The sequence below is a fragment of the Lithobates pipiens genome, unplaced genomic scaffold (assembly GCF_037356315.1).
Source record: "Lithobates pipiens isolate NorthernLeopardFrog02 unplaced genomic scaffold, aLitPip1_a1.2 Scaffold_23, whole genome shotgun sequence".
Lineage (NCBI taxonomy): Eukaryota > Metazoa > Chordata > Amphibia > Anura > Ranidae > Lithobates > Lithobates pipiens.
Window position 1 is genome coordinate 155,538,310 of NW_027507785.1, and position 22,804 is coordinate 155,561,113.

The 22,804-nt window shown below is 46.7% G+C and overlaps 1 protein-coding gene across 1 annotated transcript in view; it reads left to right on the forward strand.

Annotated features, from left to right (window-relative positions):
• Nucleotides 1–22,804, forward strand: part of GUCY2C (guanylate cyclase 2C) — a 1,344,189-nt gene that overhangs the window by 1,103,304 nt on the left and 218,081 nt on the right. The window contains exon 24 of the mRNA XM_077452503.1: nt 10,972–11,070. Coding sequence (XP_077308629.1) covers nt 10,972–11,070 — 99 coding nt within the window. The remainder of the gene's footprint in view (nt 1–10,971; nt 11,071–22,804) is intronic.

A 22,804-nucleotide genomic window follows, 5' to 3' on the forward strand; every position in this document is an offset into this window, starting at 1 on the left:
ATAATATATGTACACAAAGAAAGTAAAAATTTAGCATTAAGAGTAATATAATATTGCTCTGTCACCATTTCCGCTGTCCAGTGCGTCAATGCGTGTCTCCCTGCAGACATTGACAACCACTTCCTGGACCTGGTTTTTGGTGGAGCGCAATCGTCACTTCCGGGAACGTTGTGTGGGTCAAACTTACGCGTTTCGCCATTTCCGACTTCAACAGAGGGCTTAACCACACGACTCTCGGGCAAGCTTATATTGCCCCGTCCTCTGACACACCAGCCAATCAGGTGTCAGCAACCACCAGTGACGGCGATTGTCATCATGGCTACCGAATCCCGCCAGCTCTATCAGCAGCGGAGGATAAAGGAAATGGAATCATACATTATGGTGCCCAGATCGATATATCATAAAGCTCACTAACATGATAGCAATGACACGGTGGGACATCTTATACCAAGAGCAATAAAATAAGGATAAAATGCTAATAAATATACAGTACACCAATAATTAAAAGAAAAGGTTAATCACAAGCATATAGATTTGTTTAAAAAAATGGCTGGATAAAAAACACATTTCATCAAAATATTTTTGCAATCATTGTAGGCTTTCTATATATAAATATCAATATGTTCTCCCTACATTGTGTCATAATTACTGTAGACACAGCGTATGATCATTCTGCGGGCAGTATAAATATATAAATATAAAAAAAATATATATATATCTAAAAAAAACAACATTGATATATATATTAAAAAGAAAATGTATATATGGAGCATACCTGTCACAGTTGTGTATAACCGGGGAGAATTAAAATAATATGTATAGATAAATATAAAAGTATATACCATATTTATCGGCGTATAACACACACTTTTTTCCCCTTAAAATCAGGAGAAAATCGCGGGTACGTGTTATACGCCGATCCTCCGCGATTTTTGCGTGATTTTTGAGCTCTGGGCGGTTTTCAGCCACCTTTGGCCCTTTTCGCAGCTTTTGGCCGCCTTCGACCATTCTCGGCGGCTTTCGGCCACCTTCGGCCATTCTCGGTGGCTTTCGGCCGCCTTTGGCCCTTCTCGGCGGCCGAAAACCGCGAGAAAGGCCGAGAGGGGCCGAAAGCTGACGAGAACGGTCGAAAACCGCGAGAAGGGCCAAAGGCAGTCGAGAACTAACGGGTTGCCACCGAGATACACAGGACATCTCGGCGACACCATTTTTAAAATCTGAAATGAACACTGACAAGGGGACAATGATGCACAAGGCTGCATTACAAGGCTGCAATGATGGACAAGGCTGCAATGATGGACAGGCTGCATGACAAGGCTGCAATGATGGACAGGCTGCATGACAAGGCTGCAATGATGGAAAGGTTGCATGACAAGGCTGCAATGATGCACAGGCTGCATGACAAGGCTGCAAATGACACTGATAAGGCTGCATTGATGGGCATTTAAATGTAAGTTTTTTTTCCTTAAATTTCCCTCCTAAAAGTTTTTTTCCTTAAAATTCCCTCCTAAACTTGGGGTGCGCGTTATACGCTGGCACGTGTTATACGCCGATAAATACGGTACATACTCATATATAAAATAAAGGGGAAAGAGAATTTATATCCCCTATACGTATACCGTTAATATCTATAGGACTCATTTCCTAGAGAGAACATATTAACATCCACTATAAATATAAAATTATAAGATTTTTATATAGTGGATCTATAGTGTAAAATGTCACCGGTGTATAAAAATAGTTGTGCATAAATATAAAATAAAGAGGACAAGTTAATAATCACTGATAAAACAATTTATGTCTAAATCGACATTTAACCCTTTCGGTGTCAGTGTATCTGCCAAATATATCTATTCTGTCTCACGTTTAGAAAGTTCCCGCACTAGATTCGAGCCTCTCTAAAAGGGTTTCAAGTGGTCAATGACCCAAAACTTTAGCCCAGATGGTTCCTGGTTGTGGTGAATTTTGAAATGCAAGGACACATTGTGATCCTTAAAACCCAACTTGATATTAGCTATATGTTCTGCTATTCGAATCCTCAATAACCTTTTTGTGCGGCCTATGTAAATTAACCCACATGGGCACTGCATAGCATAAACTACATATGCAGTGTTACATGTGATGAATTCTTTGATTCTAAATTCTTTATTATTTGATGTGGACAGAAATCTATCCAAGGCCCTTAGAGGTCTATTAACTTCCTTGCAGGCCCGACATTTCCTGCAAGCATAAAATCCATCTCTGTCCTAAAAGGATGGAGGTTTAGATGGAGGATCTAACACTTTTTTTACTATTTTATCTGCATAGTTAGGTGCTGTTCTGTAGATAAAGCTAGGCTTGGGTGGAATTGATGCTTTAAGTATTCTATCCATCAAGAGAATGTGCCAATGCGCCGAAAACATTGCTTCCACCTCTTTATACTGAGCATGGAATCCTGAGATGAAGCTCCATTCATGGTTATTGGTATTTTGGGGATAACATCCTTTAAATATTCCTCTCTTGGTGCCGAGGCTACACCCTCAATGATTGTATCCAGATGTTTTTCCAAATAACCCTTTTCCAGGAATTCTTTCTTTATAACTCTTGCTTGGCAATCAAAATCCTCATCGTTTGAACAGTTCCTTCTCACTCTGGTTAGTTGTCCTTTAGGAATGTTTTTCAGCCACAATGGATGATGTCCACTCTGTATGGGTAAATAACTATTTGAATCTGTTGGCTTAAAGTAAACCTTAGTGCCCAATTTGTTGCCTTGTCTATAAATGTTGACATCTAAAAAATTAATATTGTTCGTGCTCACTTCACTTGTCAATTTAATGTGGCTGGTATTGCAATTAAATTCTTCCAAAAATTAATTTAAAGATGAAAGTGACCCTGACCATATAAAGATCAGATCGTCAATGTATCTTCTATACAGTAGCAGCTGATCCCTCTTGACTGAGAAGATTTTTTTATCTTCCTATTCCCCCATGAAAAGGTTCGCTATGCTCGGAGTGAATTTGGCACCCATAGCCATGCCACGTCTTTGGGAGTAAAAATTTCCACCATACCAGAAATAGTTATGGCTCAGACAGAAATCTAAGGCATTTCGAAAAAAAAAGGTTCTGATTGTGGGTTAAATCATCCCTCTGGCACAGTGCCCATTTCAGGGCTAAAAAGACATCATCGTGCTGTATAATGGTATAGAGGGATGCGACATCTGCCATCACTAAGTATACTTCTTCTTTTCCTGTTAGATAAATTTTCCTGTAAGAGCTGTAGGAGATTCTTTGTGTCAAGGAGGTACGTCTTTGTTTGTACTACACTCATTTGTAGGAATAGGTCTGAGAACTGTCCCATTCGTGACGCAATAGATCCAATTCCATTAACAATGGGTCTCCCAGGAGGGCATTGTATATCTTTATGGATCTTTGGTAGAGTATAGATGGTAGGAATCCTACTACTACTTGGTGTTAAATATTTAATTTCTTTATTAGATAGGACTCCAGTTAAGCTTCCCAGTTCTACCAATAATTTTAGCTCTCTTTCATATTGTGTGGTCGGGTCTTTTTCAAATTTTTTATAAGTGTCCTTGTCACTTAACATTTCTATAAGTTGATTATGATAGAATTCTTTTGTGAGTATCACCACACCTCCACCTTTATCAGCCGGTCTTATGATTAGGTCCTTCCTTTCCTCCAGCATCTTGAGCCCTTCTTGTATAGGTAGTGGATTTACATCTTTCTTAGGTATTATATCTTCTAAATCCCATAAAACAAGTCCTTTAAAAACATCAACCTGTTGATTCACACTATTTAAGGGGTTAAACAGGGATTTATTCCGTAATCCACTATCCGTTTGTACTGACGAAAAACTTGTTTAAAAAATATTTCTTCATGTTCATTTTTCTCATATATTTATGCACATCTATAAAAAAAAAAAATTCTTAATTGGTCTTTTTAGACCACACTTCAACCCAAGATTAACTATATTTGTTTCTTTAAGCGTTAAGGGGACATCCGTCAAGTTAAAAATTCCTCCTAATCCTTCTCGCGCCTTCTTTTTCTGGATCCTTCGTCCGGCTCTACATCCATTTGTTGTTCTCTCCTCTGTCCCAGATACTGAGTGTAATTTCTCTCCCAATAGGGTTGTTCTCTCCATTGTGGTTCTTGCATTGGTTGGGGGTGCATTGGTGGTCTTCCTCTCCTGGGGGGGAAACCCCCAACCCCATTTCTGCCAGCCTCTCCCCCTCCCTAAAAAAGTATGTGGTGATTGATACTGCTCCCTATTATCATATTGCCGCAGTGGATAAAAGGTATTATATACTGGGACCTGATAATAATTATCCTGTGTAGAATGTATCGGGGGGTTCGTGGGTCTACCTTTCACTATGTGTTCTCTCTCATAGTTAGTTCCGTTCCTAACTGGGGGGGATTGATCAACTGGATGGTCCCTTGTGGGAGGATTGCTAGTGGCCACATGCTGTGGTCTCATTGCAGGTTCCTCACTTTGTTTATTTTCCCCATTCCTATCTTCTAATAGGTATCCGTTTGTCTGTTGCCATAAATATACAGAATTTGTTTGAAAATCACCCAGGTCCCTATGAAACTTTTTAGTTTTCTTTTTCTGTGTGTCTTTATCCACCTTTTCCAGTTCCTTTTTAATCCGTATATTGAAATTTGTCACCTGTTGAGAATCTTTAATGGGGTCCAATTGCACTTTTAACTGATTAATTCTTGCTTCTAATTTCGCTATTTTCTTTTTTTTTTGAGGACTGAGTCTTGCAATTTTAACCCCACGCAAATACAAAATTCCAACCATTCTTTCATTGATTCGGGGTCATCAAGCCCATCCTGTGGAACTACCTCCCATCTTAAGCTTCTAACGATCATTTTTTATTTTATATATTGCTCTAAAGTACAAATGTCCCACCATGTTATAGCACCATCCACCAGAATTCCAAGGATTTCACCACATGCAGCATACACCTCTCAGGGGGTTAAACTCACCAGACAAAACTGATAAACAAGCCTTTAACCACTAGAGATCCGCGCTATAGCCGAATGACGGCTACAGCGCGGACCTGCTTTGCCGGGACTAGGTCTATTGACGTCGTCCCGTGCACGAGCGGCCTACGCACCTGATCATGGATCCGAGCAAGGGGTCAATCCCGACCCCTTACCATGTGATCAGCTGTCAGCCAATGACAGCTGATCATGTGACAAAACAGAGCTGGTAATCGGGAAAAAAAGCCGATCACGGCCAGCTTATCAGTGCCCACCTGCCCCCTGCCAGTACCACCCAGATATTAGAAAAAGTGCCACCCAGCAGTGCCACCCATCAGTGTCCATAGTGCCATACATCAGTGCCATACATCAGTGCCCACAGTGCCATACATCAGTACCCACATGCCACCTATCAGTGCCCACAGTGCCACCTATCAGTGCCCACAATCTGCCTCAACAACATTGCTGCACCTCAGTACCACATATCCGTGCCCATCAGTGTCATCTACCAGTGCCCATCAGTGCCACCCATCAGTGCCCAGCAGTGCCACCTATCAGAGCCACCTATCAGTGCCCATCAGTCCCATCTATCAGTGGTACCCATCAGTGCCCCTTAGTGCCACCCATCAGTGCCACCTATCAGTGCCATCTTATCTGTGCCCATCTTTGCCCATCAGTACTGCCTTATCTGTGCCTATCAGTGCCACCTTATCTGTGCCTATTAGTGTCACCTTAACTGTGCCTATCAGTGCCCACCAGTGCAGCATATCAGTGCCCACAATTGCCGCCTATCAGTGCCCACCAGTACTGCCTCATCAGCGCATTTCAATGAAGGAGAAAAATTACCTGTTTGCAAAATTTTATAACAAACTATTAAACATGATTTTTTTTTTGCATCTTTTTTTGTTTGTTTAGCAAAAAATAAAACTTCCAGCTGTAATTAACCACTTGCTTACTGGGCACTTAAACACCATTCTGCCCAGACCAATTTTCAGCTTTCGGTGCTCTCACAATTTGAATGACAATTACTCAGTCATGCAACACTGTACCCAAATGAATTTTTTGTCCTTTTTTTCCCACAAATAGAACTTTCTTTTGGTGGTATTTGATCACCTCTGGGGTTTTTATTTTTTGCGCTATAAATGAAAAAAGACCGAAAATTTTGAAAAAAAACGCATATTTCTTTGTTTCTGTGACAGAATTATGCAAATTATTAATTTTTCTTCATAAATTTTGGTCACAATTTATACTGCTACATTTCTTTGGTAAAAATAACCCAAATTAGTGGATATTATTTGGTCTTTGTGAAAGTTAGAGCGTCTACAAGCTGTGGTGCGAATCGCACAAAATTGATCACACCTGATGTACTGGTGGCCTATCTCGCTTCTTGTGACCCGAACAAGTCAGGAAAGTACAAATACCCCCCAAATGACCCCTTTTTGGAAAGTAGACATTCCAAGGTATTTAGTAAGAGGCATGGTGAGGTTTTTGATGTTGTCATTTTTTTCCCACAATTCTTTGCAAAATTAAGATTTTTCATTTTTTTTTTTTCTCCACAAAATTGTCATTGTAATAGGTTATTTCTCTCACGTGGCATGTGTATACCACAAATGACACCCCCCAAAAAATTCTGCTACTCCTCCTGAGTATTACAATACCACATGTGTGTGACTTTTTCACAGCCTGGCCACATAGAGAGGCCCAACATGCAGGTAGCGCCATCATGTGTTCTAGGAACATAAATTACACATCTAACTTGTTGACTATTTATTACACTTTTGAAGCACCAGGACAATGACACGTGACACTGATGACAGATGGCACTGATACGTGGCAATGATGACACTTATACGTGGCACTGATGACAGGTGGCACTGATGACAGATGGCACTAATATGTGGCACTGATGACAGATGGCACTAATATGTGGCACTGATGACGCGTGGCACTTATACGTGGCACTGATGACACGTGGCACTAATACGTGGCACTGAAGACACGTGGCACTAATATGTGCCACAGATGACAGATGGCACTAATACGTGGCACTAATATGTGCCACCGATGACAGATGGCACTAATACATGACACCGATGACGCGTGACACTGATGACAGATGGCAGTGATAAGTGGCATTGATGACACGCGACACTGACAACAGATGGCACGTGACACTGACAGGTGGCACTGATGACAAATGGCACTGATACGTGGCACTGATGACAGATGGCACTATGTGGCACTGACGACACGTGGCACTGACGACACGTGGCACTGGGGGCAGGTGGCACTGGGGGCAGGTAGCACTGGGGGCAGGTAGCACTGGGGTGGATGGCACTGGGGGCAGGTAGCACTGGGGTGGATGGCACTGGGGCGGATGGCACTGGGGCGGATGGCACTGGGGCAGATGGCACTGCTGGGGGCGGATGGCACTGCTGGGGGCGGATGGCACTGCTAGAGGAGGATGGCACTGCTAGGGGAGGATGGCACTTTATTTTATTTTTTTACTTTTTTTTTTTTCACAGGCAGAACGGCTGCCGCTGCAGCCGTTCATCTCTCCCCTCTCGCACTGTCTGTGCAAGGAAGGAGAGCGGCGCTGAGAGATGATCTCATATGTTTACATATGAGATCATCTCCCATTGGACACGCCGATCACGCTGTAAACGGCCGCTGTGACGATGTGATTGGCCGTTTACAGCGATCTGTGTTTGCCTGTCCCCGGGAGACACGGCGAACACAGAACTTCCGCGATGCCGCCCGCGGCGGCGCGCATTGCGTAAGTAAACATCAGGCCGTCCAGGGACGACCGCCCGGACGAACGCGCCTGCTCTACGGCCGTCATTCGGCTATAGGGCGGGCGCGAGGAGGTTAAATACCACCAAAAGAAAGCTCTATTTGTGGGAAAAAAATGATAAAAAGTTAATTTGGGTACAGTGTTGTATGACCGCGCAATTGTCATTCAAAGTGCATCAGCGCTGAAAGCTGAAAATTGGTCTGGGCAGGAGGGGGGTTTAAAGCAGGAGTCCGCCGGGAGTTCCACCATTTTTTTAAAAGTCAGCAGCTACAAATACTGCAGCTGCTGACTTTTAAAATAAGGACACTTACTCGCCCAGTGCGCCCGCGATGTCGGCACCCGAAGCCGATCTCTCGATCGTCTCTCGGGTGCTGCCGCCGCCATCTTGGGTATGGGAATCAGGAAGTGGAGCCTTTCGGCTTCATTTCCCGGTTCCCTACTGCGCATGCGCGAATCACGCTGCGCAATAAGGATGGACCCGCTGCCTCTGGGATCTGTGTGTTTCCCAGCAGGCAGAGGGGGACTTTCGGAAAGGGGCGTAATCTACACCCCTTTCCGCAGAGAGCTATCCCGGAAGTGGGTGCAGATACCTGTACTGTACAGGTACCTGCACCCCCCACCCCCCTGAAAGGTGCAAATTGTGGCGCCGGAGGAAGGGAGGATTCCAATGAGCGGAAGGTCCACTTTAGGGTGGACCTCCGCTTTAAGTGCCCAGTAAGCAAGTAGGTTATCCCTCAATAGGTTATCATTGTGCCATCATCATCCACGTATGCTGCACGTGGTGAAGTCCTTGGAATTCTGGTGGATGGTGCTGTAACAACACTTAGAATAATCACCAAAATCACCTTTTAGACCCCTTTCACACCACACCGCCCATTGCGTCGGCGGTAAAAAGGCGCTATTTTTAGCGGCGTTTTACCGCCGGATTTGCAGCGGATTTGTGGCGCATTTCGTCCACTAGCGGGATGCTTTTACCCCTGCTAGCGGCCGCAAAAGGGTTAAAACCGCCGGCAATACACCGCAATAACGGCGTTTTGCCGGCGGTAATACAGCGCTGCCCCATTGATTTCAATGGGGAGCAGCGGTGGAGGAGCGGTAAACACACCGCTCCTTCACCGCTCCAAAGAAGCTGCTGGCAGGACTTTTTTCTGACATCCTGCCAGCGCACCGCTGTAGTGTGAAAGCCCTTAGGGCTTTCACACAACACACAATGGTGCAGCTTCTTTAGGGCGGATTGCAGGCGCTATTTCTAACGCTATAGCGCCTGCAAAACGCCCTGGTGTGAAAGAGGTGTTAATGCTGGTTGAACTGTCATCATCACCAATACTGCACAAAGGACTTTTTTTATGGTTTTGTTTACAGGATCATTGTTTTTAATTGAGCGCTGTTTTAGTATTTAAATTTACAGGAACTGGACTGATCTATTTTTATACTATTGTTTATATATTTTTTAATTTAATTAAATGGCTGCTAAACCTTTCCCTCATATGAATTTTACTTCACAGTAAATTAGGAGGGATACTCTATACTGCAGAGCTACTGGTTGGCTGAATTTGGCGCAATAGGTGTACTATAGGCCATTTAAAGCACACCTCTTTGCTATATATACTGCACTGCCTGCACTGACTGAATATCTAGTCTACACTAAGTGCAGAGTGTTTTATATATATATATATATATATATATATATATATATATATATATATATATATATACCCTGTTTCCCGAAAATAAGACCTAGCGTAATTGTCGTTGATTGCTGCAATATAAGCCCTACCCTACAAATAAGCCCTAGTTAAAGTCCTTGTAGGTCTTATTTTCAGGGTAGGGCTTATTTGCAGGGAAACAGAACCCCCCCACCCCAAAGCACCTTGTGCCCATGTTGATGAGGACAAGGGCCAAAATCCATACCAGGCGACGGTGCTCGCGAGGTGTCAATCTCGCCGATGGAGGCGGCGACATTCACTTCCTTCGCTAGTCCCATCTATAGAATATTTTTAAAAAAGTCAGTTACTTTGCTGAGTAACTAATTACTTTTCCAATGTAGTAACCAAGGTACTAATGCAATTACTTTTTGGGAGAAATAATTTGTAACTTAACTAATTACTTTTTTAAAGTAAGATGACCAACACTTCTCGCAACAGAGCGTGCTGTGATTGGCCGAAGCATGCAAGTCAGGTGCATGCTTTGGCCAATTATCCTATATCAATGCACTGCAATCTCGCAGTGCATTATGGGGCATTCTGCAGCGCTCAAATTTGCTGTGAATGCCCCATATGTTCGGTTCATTTGCAAGCAAACGAACCGAACTTATGTTCGAGTCGAACTTATGTTCGAGTCGAACTTATGTTTGACTCGAACCAAGGGCTTATCCCTACCACCCAGCCTAATATCTAAGCTAATGGTGTTCTGTCCATGCTCTTTTTTAAGCTACTGCCTAAAATGAAGTTTTCAACCTAGTCTATGTGGTTCATGGTCACCTCATAGTAACATGCTCCTATTCTTTTCATTATGTTTTGTTGACATATTTACTTAGTAGTGTATAAGTACATTGTGCTGTGAGTTTTAGAAAGTCTCTTTTTTTTCTTTTGTGTTTTTTTTTTTTATATAATAAACAGTGGATTTGCACAGAGCAGCCCAGATCCTCCTATTCTCCGGTGCCTCTCCGCTGCTCCTTGCCCCTCCCTCCTGTTGAGGGTCCCCACAGCAAGTAGCTTGCTATAGGGGCACCCGAGCTGAGCTGCAGCTCTGTGTCCATTCAGACACGGAGCTGTGGTTTTACCCCACCCTGCTCTCTCCTGACTGGCTAATTGAGTTTGATTAACAGCAGTGGGAGCCAATGGTGCCACCGCTGTGTCTCAGCCAATCAGGAGGGAGAGTCCCGGAAAGCCGAGGGACTCGTGGACATCGCTGGATAGAGATGGGGCTCAGGTAAGACTTGGGTGGGGGTGGGGGGGGGCTGAGGAGGGCTGCTGCACATAGGAAAGGTTTTTTATCTTAATGCATAGAATGCATTAAGATTAAAAAAAAAAATATTCTGCATTTACAATCACTTTAAAACAGTGAAAACAAGCAAATATTACAATAGTAACTCAAAAAATATTCATGAAAATGCACTTGTTTACATTTAAATTATTCTATTTGACAAGCTAACTTATTTTTAATTGTGTGTTACAATGTTATCTTTGCACTTAGGTCCATGTGCTGCCGGTGTAGTTGGCATTAAAATGCCAAGATATTGCCTGTTTGGAGACACTGTAAATACAGCTTCCCGAATGGAGTCTACAGGACTGCGTAAGAATAAAAATAAATACTAAGAACTAACTAATCCCTCATGAATGTGCTGGTAATATGTACATACTGTAAGCATTCTAAAAAAACTGAAGTTAAGTCTGTTTTTTCTTTTGTTTCGTTTTTGCAATTCACAGTTTGGTAAATGTTTTTAATCCATAGTTCTTGTATGTTTTTGGTAGGCAGGTATGTATTGACTGAAGCAGCATCTAAGCAAGTTGTGGTCAATATGTGTCAGCATATGGTCCCTGACATCACTAAAGGTGTGCACACATTATTTAGTGAATGTAACAGAAAGCTGCCTGAAACTGCAGATATGCAACAGAAGATGGCCAAAGATTATAGGTATGCTGTAACAGACGGTCAGAGACTGAAGACATGCTTCCTTCAGGAAGCTCACATTAGAGATATGGAGGACCAAAATGACAGACTGAGTAGAATAGACAACCTTGAAAGGAGTCTCCTGCTCACTGAGCAGGTGGTTAATGGGATTGGTGTGGCAGGTGGAGGAGTAAGTCAAAATTATAAGGTAAGAAGTGTGGGGTGAATGGTTTGGCCCAGGCATGAGTTCAGTCTGAACATTGGCTGTTGGCTCCTTCGACAAACACCTGAAATATCGGGGTGTTTGTTAGGCCAGCCGAATGACCACAATGCACTACACCACTGCACAGTGGATTGGAAGCCCTGATTGGTTGAAGCAATGAAAGTTTTGTCCAATCAGGGCACATAGCATTGTCCGAGCCATGATTGGACACTGCCATGATTACTCTATCCAATCGTGGCTCATTGCTCTAAGTCCCACCTCACACTATAAAAATATTCTTGCCATAGCGGCCATTTGCAGTGTGATATTCGTGTAGAGAGAGATAGAACTGGGCTCTGTTCAGTGCTATTAGCGAGTAGGTGAGCTATAGTGGGCTATTGTGATTATTTTGTGAGTGTAAATTATCAGTTTAGTGTGAATCTAGTGATAGAACAGTGTGAGTGTAGTGAAACCATACATTTTTACTCTAGTGTCAGTTTAGTATATGAATCTAGTGATAGTGCAGTGTTGGTGTAGTGTGACCATTCATTTCTACTTTAGTGTCACTTTAGTGGGAATCTAGTGATAGTGCAGCGTGAGTGTAGTGTGACCATTCATTGTTTACTTTAGTGTAAATTTATTTTGTCAGGGCAGGTTTCCTGCGTATATTTCAGTGCGTTACTGCACATTTACCGCAGTATATTGCAGTGCATTATTGTGCGTTTACCACAGTATATTGCAGTGTGTTATTGCAGATTTACCGCAGTATATTGCAGTGTGTTAGTGCACATTTAATTTAGTATATTTCAGTGCATTGGTGCACATTTACTGCAGTATATTGCAGTGTGTTAATGCACATATAACTCGGTATACGCATGTTTAACACAGTTTTGAAGCAGTGTATTGCAGTAGTTAGTGCATGATTAATGCAGTATATTTAGGTGTGTTTTTGCAAGTTTACCGCAGTATATTGCAGTGTGTCGTGTGCAGTGTGTGTGTATTATTGCATTTTTAACACAGTATATTTTGGTGTGTTAGTGCACATTTACCGCAGTATATTGCAGTGCTTCAGTGCAGTTTTAATGCAGTATACTGTAGGGTGTCAGTGGAGTGTGTCTGTGTAGTAAGTTTTGAAGTTAAATTGCACCAAACACCACTTTCCATTGCTTAAAGTACATCTACGTACACATTTCCCCATCTTTGTTACATTTTGTTAATCAGCTGCCCCCCCCCCTCCCCCCCCGCATCATGTATGCGAGGCCAACAAGGAGAGGCAGATGTTCCCATGGCACTGTGAGTAGGCCAGCAGTGTCTGTGTCCACAGGCAAAGGTGAATGTGGTCTGTCCTCGGGCAGGTCAACATTTCCTCTGTTTAGTGATGTTGCCCATGCTATCCAGCTTCAGCATGCACAGGAGGTGGTGGACTGGTTTACTAAACCATTCTCATCCTCCACCCCCCAAGCAGAGACTAATGTGCAGTCCACCTCAAGCAGCCAGAGTGGCTTATTCTGCCTCCTTGTCCACAGCTACTCCTGCCATAACCCCAGCTTCAACCACGGAGGAGTCAGCTGAGTTATTTGAACATAGCATCAGCCACTTGCTTCTTGACGATGCACAGCCATTACTTAATTCAGATCTTGGTTTTAACATTGAGGAAGGTAGGAACATGAGCCTACAGAGAGTAGAGAACACTGGTAAACAACAAATTGGCAGTCATGTTTCCCCAGCCGCAGCAGTGTATAGCCGTGTTGGTTCCAGTGATGAGGATGGGAGGGATGGTGATGATGAGGTCACTACCATGATTTGGGTGCGGATAGAGCATAAGAGGAAAGTGAGGGTGAGGCACAACTCCAACGAGGCAGACATCATGGAAGAGTAGAGAGTAGCCACCCTATTCTACCAGATTGTGGAACTGTTATTTCTCAGCCCACTACCCACAGCTCAGCTGTCTGGGCCTTTTTTAGCACATGTGCAACCGATCGCAGTGTTGCAATTTGCAAATTTTGCCTCAAGCAGATCAAGCGTGGCAAAAATACCAGCCATTTGGATACCACATGCTTGACGAGGTATCACACAGAAGGGAAAAAATTCTGCTCTTCACCTCTCTGGTCAACCCCCACTGTACCCCATGACCTCTCAGCAGTCTCCATTGACAGGGATGATGGTATAACAGAGTGTCACAGATCCTTGCAGCATGTCTGCCAGTAGCACACCACCAGCTGTAGCTTATAGCAAGGAAACTTCTCTGCCCCATCTGCTGCAGGGGAAAAAAAATACAGTCACTGCCACACACATGCCCAGCTGCAGGCTTTACAACTCCTGCCTTTCAGTCTTGTGGATTCTGCCCCCTTCCATGATTTTGCAGAATGTGCTGCACCACAATGGCAGGTTCCCACTCGCAATTTTTTTTTTAACGTAAGGCCATTCCAGCTCTGTACCATCACGTGGAAGGCAATGCTTTGGCATCATTGGCAAGGCAGTCAGCTTCAAGGTCCAGGTTACTGCTGACACATGGTCCAGCAAGCATGGTCAGGGACGCTATATTTTGTTCACAGCACACTGGGTAAATCTGCTTGCAATTTGGAAGGATACAGGACAGGGTTCAGTGCTGCAGTCTGTTGTGCTGCCACATCTTGATACAGCATGTGGCGATGATGCAAGATTTGTCAGCTCTAACCCCTCCTCTTCCTTTATGACCTCCTCTGCTAAATTGTCCTATGAACCACCAGTATCACCTAAGCGTTCAAGGGGCTGTTCCATGAGTCAGGCTAAAATGTGCCATGCAGTGCTGCAGCTGGTCTGTGTAGGGGACAGAAGCCACACCGGAGCAGGGATTCTTGCTGCTCTGCAGGGGCAGGCCCAGAGGTGGTTCATGCCATGCCAGCTGGAGTCAGGAATGGTGGTGTGCGATAATGGCACAAACCTCCTGTCCTCCTGTCCATGCCTGGCACATGTCCTCAGTTTGGTGGTGCAGCATTTCGTAAGCAGGTACCTAGGGTTGGAAGACCTGCTAAAGCAGGCCAGAAGAGACTGGCCATTTTAGGTGGTCATACACAGCCAGTGCCCAGTTGGCTGAAATTCAGTGGGAATTCCACCTGCCTGTAAACTGCCTGATTTGTGACATGTGGTTTCACCAGGTGAAACTCAACTTTGGCGAAGTTGTAGCAGGTGCACATGCAGCAGTGGTCCATTATCGAGTACCTGTGTGAGCATGGCACAAGGACAGGCTCAAAGCACCTCTGCTTTTTTTTCCCCACACCAATGGCTGATGATGAAGGATTCATTCACTGTACTATCACCATTTGAGGAGGCAATAAGGCCATGACAATGCATGCATCAGTGACATAATCCCTTTTGTGTTCCTACTGGAGCATACTCTCTGTGGCATTATGCACAGGGCACTCAAGGCAGAGCAACGGGAAGAAGAGGAGGACTTTGTTTCCTCTCAAGGCCCGCTTATGCAGACACCATTCTTGCCACACAACACACTAGAGGAGAGGGAGGAGGATGATTTTGGTAGCTTTAGAGGCCTTGAAGCAGGGTAAGAAATACATCAACCCTTAACAGATGGTTTTCCATCCCCAGAACCCTTGGGAGTAGTACATGGCTGGGAGGAAGCAGTTACACATACTGTAATCCTCAGTGACCCCAAGGAGTCTGCTTCTCATGCCTCCGCAAACTTGCGCTACATGGGCTCCCACATTCTTCGAAGCCTGCAAAATTATCTTAGATTACGTGGCATTAAGAAGGATCAATTTTGGTTGGCAACCCTCCTTGACCACCGTTACAAGGGGAAAGTCTTGGAACTCATCACATCCCTACAGAGGGGGCAGAAGATGAAATCTCTTGAGGACACCTTAAAGAGGAGTTTATGTACTGCTTTCCAGACTCTGGTAGGTTACAGTTTCATTAAAAATGTCATTTCTGTCGGCTTCCACATCCCATTGGCAGTATCTGCATCACATGGTGGGAGATTGTCTAGGGGCAAAACCCATCATGGAGAGCTTTCCAGTTGACGATACACTGGGTTACTGGGTTATGAGAATAGACCACTGGGCAGAATTTGCCCAGTATGTAATTTCTCTGCATCCAGTGTGCTTTCCAAGTGGGAATTCAGTGCTGCCAGAGGTTGTGTGACAGATAAGAGAGCACGTCTGTCCACAGACTCCATGGGCCAGCTGACATTTATCAAATTGAATCAGTCTTGGATTAGCAGCAGCTATCAAGCCCCTGTTGCTGATATCACTGATTTAGTGCTTTCTGTATCTGGAATCTCTGAAAGACTGTCTAGGCTTGAGGGCGTTTTAATCTAGAAGAAATTTTTGGTGTCGTTTTCATGGGCACAATTAACTCCCAAGGACCAAATTTTCTACACCTGTTTGACAGGTGCATATCATTAAAATTTTTGACAGCAAGGCCACTTCTTGCTTTCATCAAGAGTACTTCTGTAGGGTTACAGTGTAAAGGCGCTACCAACACCCAAAGCCCAATTTTTCTGCACCTGTTACTATCCAAAGTCTGCAAAAGATACCAGAATTTATCCCAAAAATCTATAATCTTGTTCTGAGTGCACTAAATTGTGTCCTCATCATACAGACTGGCTCCCCAAGCCATTTTTTACAAGATAAATAAAGCTTGCACGGAAAATGTCAATTTTTTTTTGGCTTTATAAGACCCCTTTCACACTGGGGCATTTTTCAGGCACTTTAGCGTTAAAAAAGCGCATGTAAAACGCCTGAAAGAAGCCTCATCTGCAATCCCAATGTGAAAGCCTTAGGCCGCGTACACACGGGCGGACTGTTCGCCCAACCTTGTCCGCTGAACAGTGTTTGGGCGGACAGTCCGCTCGTGTGTGGGCTTTCAGCGGACAGTTTCAGCGGACAGTTGGACGGACAAAGTCTTTCGGAAATTCCGAAAAACTGTCCGCTGAAACTGTGTTTGAGCGAACAGTCCGCCCGTGTGTGGGCCTGTCCGCTGTACTTTCGAAATGAGCGGACTGTTCCCGCTCGGAAAGTCCGCCCATTTCGAGCGCGTGTACAGGTAGGCGGGGCCCGCGAAGGAGACATCGCGGGCTCCGCCGCCTGGAATGGGCTTAAAGGGGAACCCCAACGCCGAAAAAAATCGGCGTGGGGGTTCCCCCAAAGTCCACACCAGACCCTTGTCCGAGCACGCTACCCGGCCGGCCAGGAAAGGGGGGCGAGCGAGCGCGCTCCCCCTCCTGAGCCGTACCAGGCCGCGTGCCCTCAACATGGGGGGGTGCCTTGGGGAAGGGGGGGCCGCGCGGCCCCCCCACCCCAAAGCACCTTGTCCCCATGTTGATGAGGACAAGGGCCTCTTCCCGACAACCCTGGCCGTTGGTTGTCGGGGTCTGCGGGCGGGGGGCTTATCGGAATCCGGGAGCCCCCTTTAAGAAGGGGGCCCCCGGATACCGGCCCCCCACCCTATGTGAATGAGTATGGGGTACAATGTACCCCTACCCATTCACCTGTGAAATAAAGTACAAAAAAAAACACAACACAGGGAAAAAATATTTTATTGCACAGCTCCGGGGGGTCTTCCGTCTTCGGGGGTCTTCTCGCCGGACTCCTCCGCTATCTGTGTGTAGCTCTTTTACTAGCGGAGGAGTCCGGCTTTCTTCCTCCCCGCCGCCGGCCTCTTCTCCCGACTTCGGGGGTCTTGTCCCCCTCTTCGGTTCTTCTGCCGGGCCACCGCGCCTTCTTGTAGCTCTTTTGCAGGCGGTGGCCCGGTCTTCTGTCGCCGCTGCCTTCCGTTCTTCTGTCGCCGCCTTCGGTTCTTCTGCCGGGCCACCGCGCCTTCTTGTAGCTCTTTTACAGGCGGTGGCCCGGTCTTCTGTCGCCGCTGTCGTCGTCGCCGCCGCCGCCGCCTTCCGTTCTTGTTCTTCTTGTTCTTCTTCTTCTTCTCCTGGAGATGTTGACTCGACGAGCTCTCCGGCCGGAATGCCAGAGCCGCGCTGTGCGGTCACTTATATAGTGACAATGGGGCGGTGTCACATGGTATATGTCACATGGGTTGGTCACATGGGTTGATGTCACATGGGGACTATGACATCGTAAGGGGGCGGGGTCACCATGTGACCAACCCATGTGACATATACCATGTGACACCGCCCCATTGTCACTATATAAGTGACCGCACAGCGCGGCTCTGGCATTCCGGCCGGAGAGCTCGTCGAGTCAACATCTCCAGGAGAAGAAGAACAAGAAGAACAAGAACGGAAGGCGGCGGCGGCGGCGACGACAGCGGCGACAGAAGACCGGGCCACCGCCTGTAAAAGAGCTACAAGAAGGCGCGGTGGCCCGGCAGAAGAACCGAAGAGGGGGACAAGACCCCCGAAGTCGGGAGAAGAGGCCGGCGGCGGGGAGGAAGAAAGCCGGACTCCTCCGCTAGTAAAAGAGCTACACACAGATAGCGGAGGAGTCCGGCGAGAAGACCCCCGAAGACGGAAGACCCCCCGGAGCTGTGCAATAAAATATTTTTTCCCTGTGTTGTGTTTTTTTTTGTACTTTATTTCACAGGTGAATGGGTAGGGGTACATTGTACCCCATACTCATTCACATAGGGTGGGGGGCCGGTATCCGGGGGCCCCCTTCTTAAAGGGGGCTCCCGGATTCCGATAAGCCCCCCGCCCGCAGACCCCGACAACCAACGGCCAGGGTTGTCGGGAAGAGGCCCTTGTCCTCATCAACATGGGGACAAGGTGCTTTGGGGTGGGGGGGCCGCGCGGCCCCCCCTTCCCCAAGGCACCCCCCCATGTTGAGGGCACGCGGCCTGGTACGGCTCAGGAGGAGGGGCGCGCTCGCTCGCCCCCCTTTCCTGGCCGGCCGGGTAGCGTGCTCGGACAAGGGTCTGGTGTGGACTTTGGGGGAACCCCCACGCCGATTTTTTCCGGCGTTGGGGTTCCCCTTTAAGCCCATTCCAGGCGGCGGAGCCCGCGACGTCTCCTTCGCGGGCCCCGCCTACCTGTACACGCGCTCGAAATGGGCGGATTTGCCTCCTCCTTACGTGGGCGAGTCCGTTCATTTCAAAAGTTGAGCGAACTGTTTGGCAAACAGTTTGCTGAAACAGTCCGCTCGTGTGTGGGCAAGTCCGCTCATGCAAATTTTGAGCGGACTGTTTGCCGAAACTGTTTGACGAACAAGGTTGGGCAAACAGTCCGCGCGTGTGTACGCGGCCTTAGTGTTTTCACACTGAGACCCCTTTCACACTATAGTGTTTTTCAGGTGCTTTAGCGTTAAAATACGTGCCTGTAAAGCACCTGAAAGAAGCCTCAACTGCAATTCCAATGTGAAAGCCCAAGTGCTTTCACACTGAGGCGCTGCGCTGGCAAGACATAAAAAAAAAGTCCTGCAAGCAGCTTCTTTGCAGCGCTTTTGGAGCAGGGAATATACCGCTCCTAAAGCGCCCCTTCCCATTGAAATCAATGGCAAGCGCCTGCAAAATGCCTGAAAAGCGCCTGCAAAGCGCTTTTGGCAGCAGCGCTTTGTGGGCGCTTTTAACCCTTTATTTGGCCACTAGCAGGGGTTAAAAGCTCCCCAATAGCGCTAGAAAAATGCTGGTAAAGCGCTGCAAGTTTAAGTGGCGCTTTATGAGCATTTTTAGGGCGCTGGCAGTGTGAAAGGGCTCTTAAAACACTTGGGCTTTCACATTGGGATTGCAGATGAGGCTTCTTTCAAGCGCTTTACATGCGCTTTTTTTAACGCTAAAGCGCCTGAAAAATGCCCCAGTGTGAAAGGGGTCTAAATGTCATGACTAGGGTAGCTAAGAGCTAACCACCCAACTGATCAATTACTCATTGTAACCCCCCCCCCCCCCGGAATGCCACCCCCTTACTTATATAAGAACCACACAACACATGGGGTGGGGTTAAATGGCTGAAATCTACCTTTTAATTAACAAAAACGTTATTTCAAATAACTAACATAATAATAACTGACTTAATCCAGATACATTGATTTTGAGATCCTTGACGGTACCATATACTCCTAACATTTTTTTGTGTCTGAGGCACCAGCTAGCTGAGTTGCAACCCCAACTGCAACCTACTGACTCAGGGCCTAAACCCAGCTGTTCTCAGCCACCCAGGGTTTTTAAACAATACCCGGTCACTACGCAGTGAACCGTTCCCACTCAAGGATACCATACCTCAGATGGTTACCTGCCGTTTACCCAATGACCAGATTTAGACCGCCATCAAGGACCACAAAATGCCACAGCGACGCAAGTGTAAAGCCACTTGCATGTCTCGCCACACCCGGAAAGCCCGCTGTAAACTATCCTGCAACCCCAGAAACCACAGGTCAGTACCCAAAGCATTGAGGTGAACTCTGTCACCTCTCAGGAATTGCCAAGTATCGAACTCCAAATCTTAATGTCTGATGACCAGGCCCCCATTCCCCAACAACAAACCACCTGCCATGCCGTTCGGGCCCCTATGTGTGACCAGAGTATGATGGTGCCCAGGAAAGAACTGCGAAGCCTGAGAAGATCAAATCTGATATCTCTGATAAGCTCCCTAGAGGATCTAATGCCCAAATCATTGCTCCCTGCATTGATGATAAGGATATCTGGATCACTATCCAACCTGGCAAAACGGTTAACCTCGGGGACTACCCGACTCCACAGCATGCCCCAGACACCGATCCATCGAACGCTGCCCAACACACCGGGAAGGCCTAACTGCCTATCCTCTGGCCTGACCTCTGCCCCTTTTTTCCCCCAAAAAATGCCCCAGGATCCAGACGATGCATCGCTGACCTGCAAGTAAACAAAAAAAACACCCACCAAACATGAAGACCAACTGACAAACAGCATAAAACAAAAGAGAACAGAAAAAGCAGAAAAAAGGAAAATTATACCAGCCACCGAGGGGCCGCAGTAGCCAAGGACAACTGGCAGCAAAAAATTCTGCCAATATTAATGATCATGAAGGCAAAATGTAACTTACCGAGCAAGGGCTGCAACTTCCGTAACTGAATTTTACACCTGCTTGCCGAGCCACCAACCTTCCTCTGCAGTGCCACCAGTTTGTCCATGGGCAATCACTACTCCATGGCCACTGAATCAGTCATTATGCCCAGAAAAAGCTCTATCTCGGGGCCTTCTGCTTTCTCCGGGGGCCAAAGGAATGCCAAAACAGCCTGCTACGTGCTGTAGCTTCCCCAGTAAAACTGTGTAAGTGTTGGAATCCGGCGACCCATTGTAAATAAAATCATCCAGATAGTGGATGATGGAATTAAAGCTGGACACATCCCGCACAACCCATTCAACAAAGGAACTAAAGGTTTTGAACAGGGCACAGAAAATGGAACACCCCATCAGATAACGATCGATGAAATACGAAACTTGCCACTGACAACCCAAAAGGTGAACACTTTGAGGATGAACCAAAAGCAGGTGAAATGCCACCTCCACGTCCATTATGGCCAACAAGGAACTGCGGCCATATTTGTGTACCCAGAAAACAGCTGCATCGAACGATGTACCCCTTTAGGGTAAGAGAGATAATGTATCAGGTGGTATTTTCCAGGTTCTTTCTTGGGAACCACCCCTAGGAGGGACACGGCCAGGCCTGGAAACAGAGGAAAAGAAAAAGGGCCGCTCATCCTACCCAGGGAAACTTCCTTAGAAAGTTTCTCTCACACCACCTCCAGGTATTGGAGCGCTGAACCTAAATTAGTGGACAAAGGTGGAACAGCAGCTAATGTGCACAGGATACGAAAACCCTCTGTAAATCCCACCCCTAAGAGTCAGGCAGACTCCCGATCTGGGTACCTACTTAGGAAAGGAACCATCCTTTCTACCCTCTCCGGAGCAACCTTTGCCTGATTTAAACCAGTGGGCGAGTGAATTGCTGCTGCCGCAGCTGGAACATTCGCGTTTTAAAACGGCATGCACTGCCGAATCGGCAGGAACTGTTGTTAAACTGCCAACACACCCCTTTCTTCCTAGCGGCTGACATACTGAAGGTAGCGGTGCCGCCAGCCCCCCCCCCCCCCCCTGGAAAAAACTGACTTCCAAACCTGGCCAGAGTCATCAATTTCATCCAGAGGCTGATATCCTTATGATCCCAGCGAATGGCAGGCCAGACGGCCTTCCACTACCGAAACTGCTCATCATAACGGAGCCACGCCACCATAAACCCTGTTGTCACGTACCTTACAGTGGAGTCAGACTGCTGAGGGTGGCCTCTCGCACGGTTCCGGTCTCCACGCCCCTGAGGATGGGGACAGGGAGCGTGAGGACACGAAAGGGTGCAGGTGCCTGAAGGTGGAAGTAGCAGACCTTGGAGATGCTGGGTCCTCACGGTAGAAGAGATGTTGACTGGTCACGTAGGTAGGCACCAGAAGATCAGCAGGTGTGCAGGAAGCACTGCGTGTCTGTAACAGGCAAGGTCGGCAACTGGCAGGCAATGCGGTACAATAACAGGAGGCAGGTGCGTAATCAGGAACAAGCAAGGGTCTGGCAACGTGCAAGCAAACGAGGTACAGATTCAGGAGACAAGCCAAAGTCGAAGTCCAAGCCGGGGTCAAAGGTAGTCTAGGAGATAGTAGCACAGGGTATCCAAAGAGCGGGTGTCAGGAACGGGTCACAGGAACAAGGGTCACAGGAGCAAGGTCACAGGAGCAAGGTCACAGGAGCAGGGTCACAGGAGCAACGATCAGGTCTACAGGAGTAGCTGAAGACGATCCAGCACTGATGTCAGGCCAGGATCCTGTTTATATAGAGGGGAGTGAGCCAGGATACGTACATCCGTTCAGTTTGCGTGGGTGTCTTCGCGTGTTCGGATTGGCGTACGTCCACGTGTTCGGATTGGCGTACGTCCACGTGTTCGGATTAGCATACGTCCGTTCGTCCTGGAATTCGTACGCCTCTGACGGGGACACCGCGCATGCCGCCTGGAACGAAGGGAAACTGTCGCTATACGGGGACGGGCATACGTATGGTGAGTTCCCTGACAGTGCCCCCCCCTTAAGGGCAGCCTCCGGGTGCCCCTTAGAACCGACCTTTGAGAGTGATGAAAAGCCCGTATAAGCCTCTGGGCATGAAGATTTGCTTCGGGTTCCCAGGAATTTTCTTCAGGGCCAAAGCCTTTCCACTTAATCAAGTACTGGTTTTGTCCTTGACGCTTCCTGTAATCCAGAATGGCTTCGATTTCAAACTCCTCCTCCCCGTCTACCAATATAGCTTCTGGAG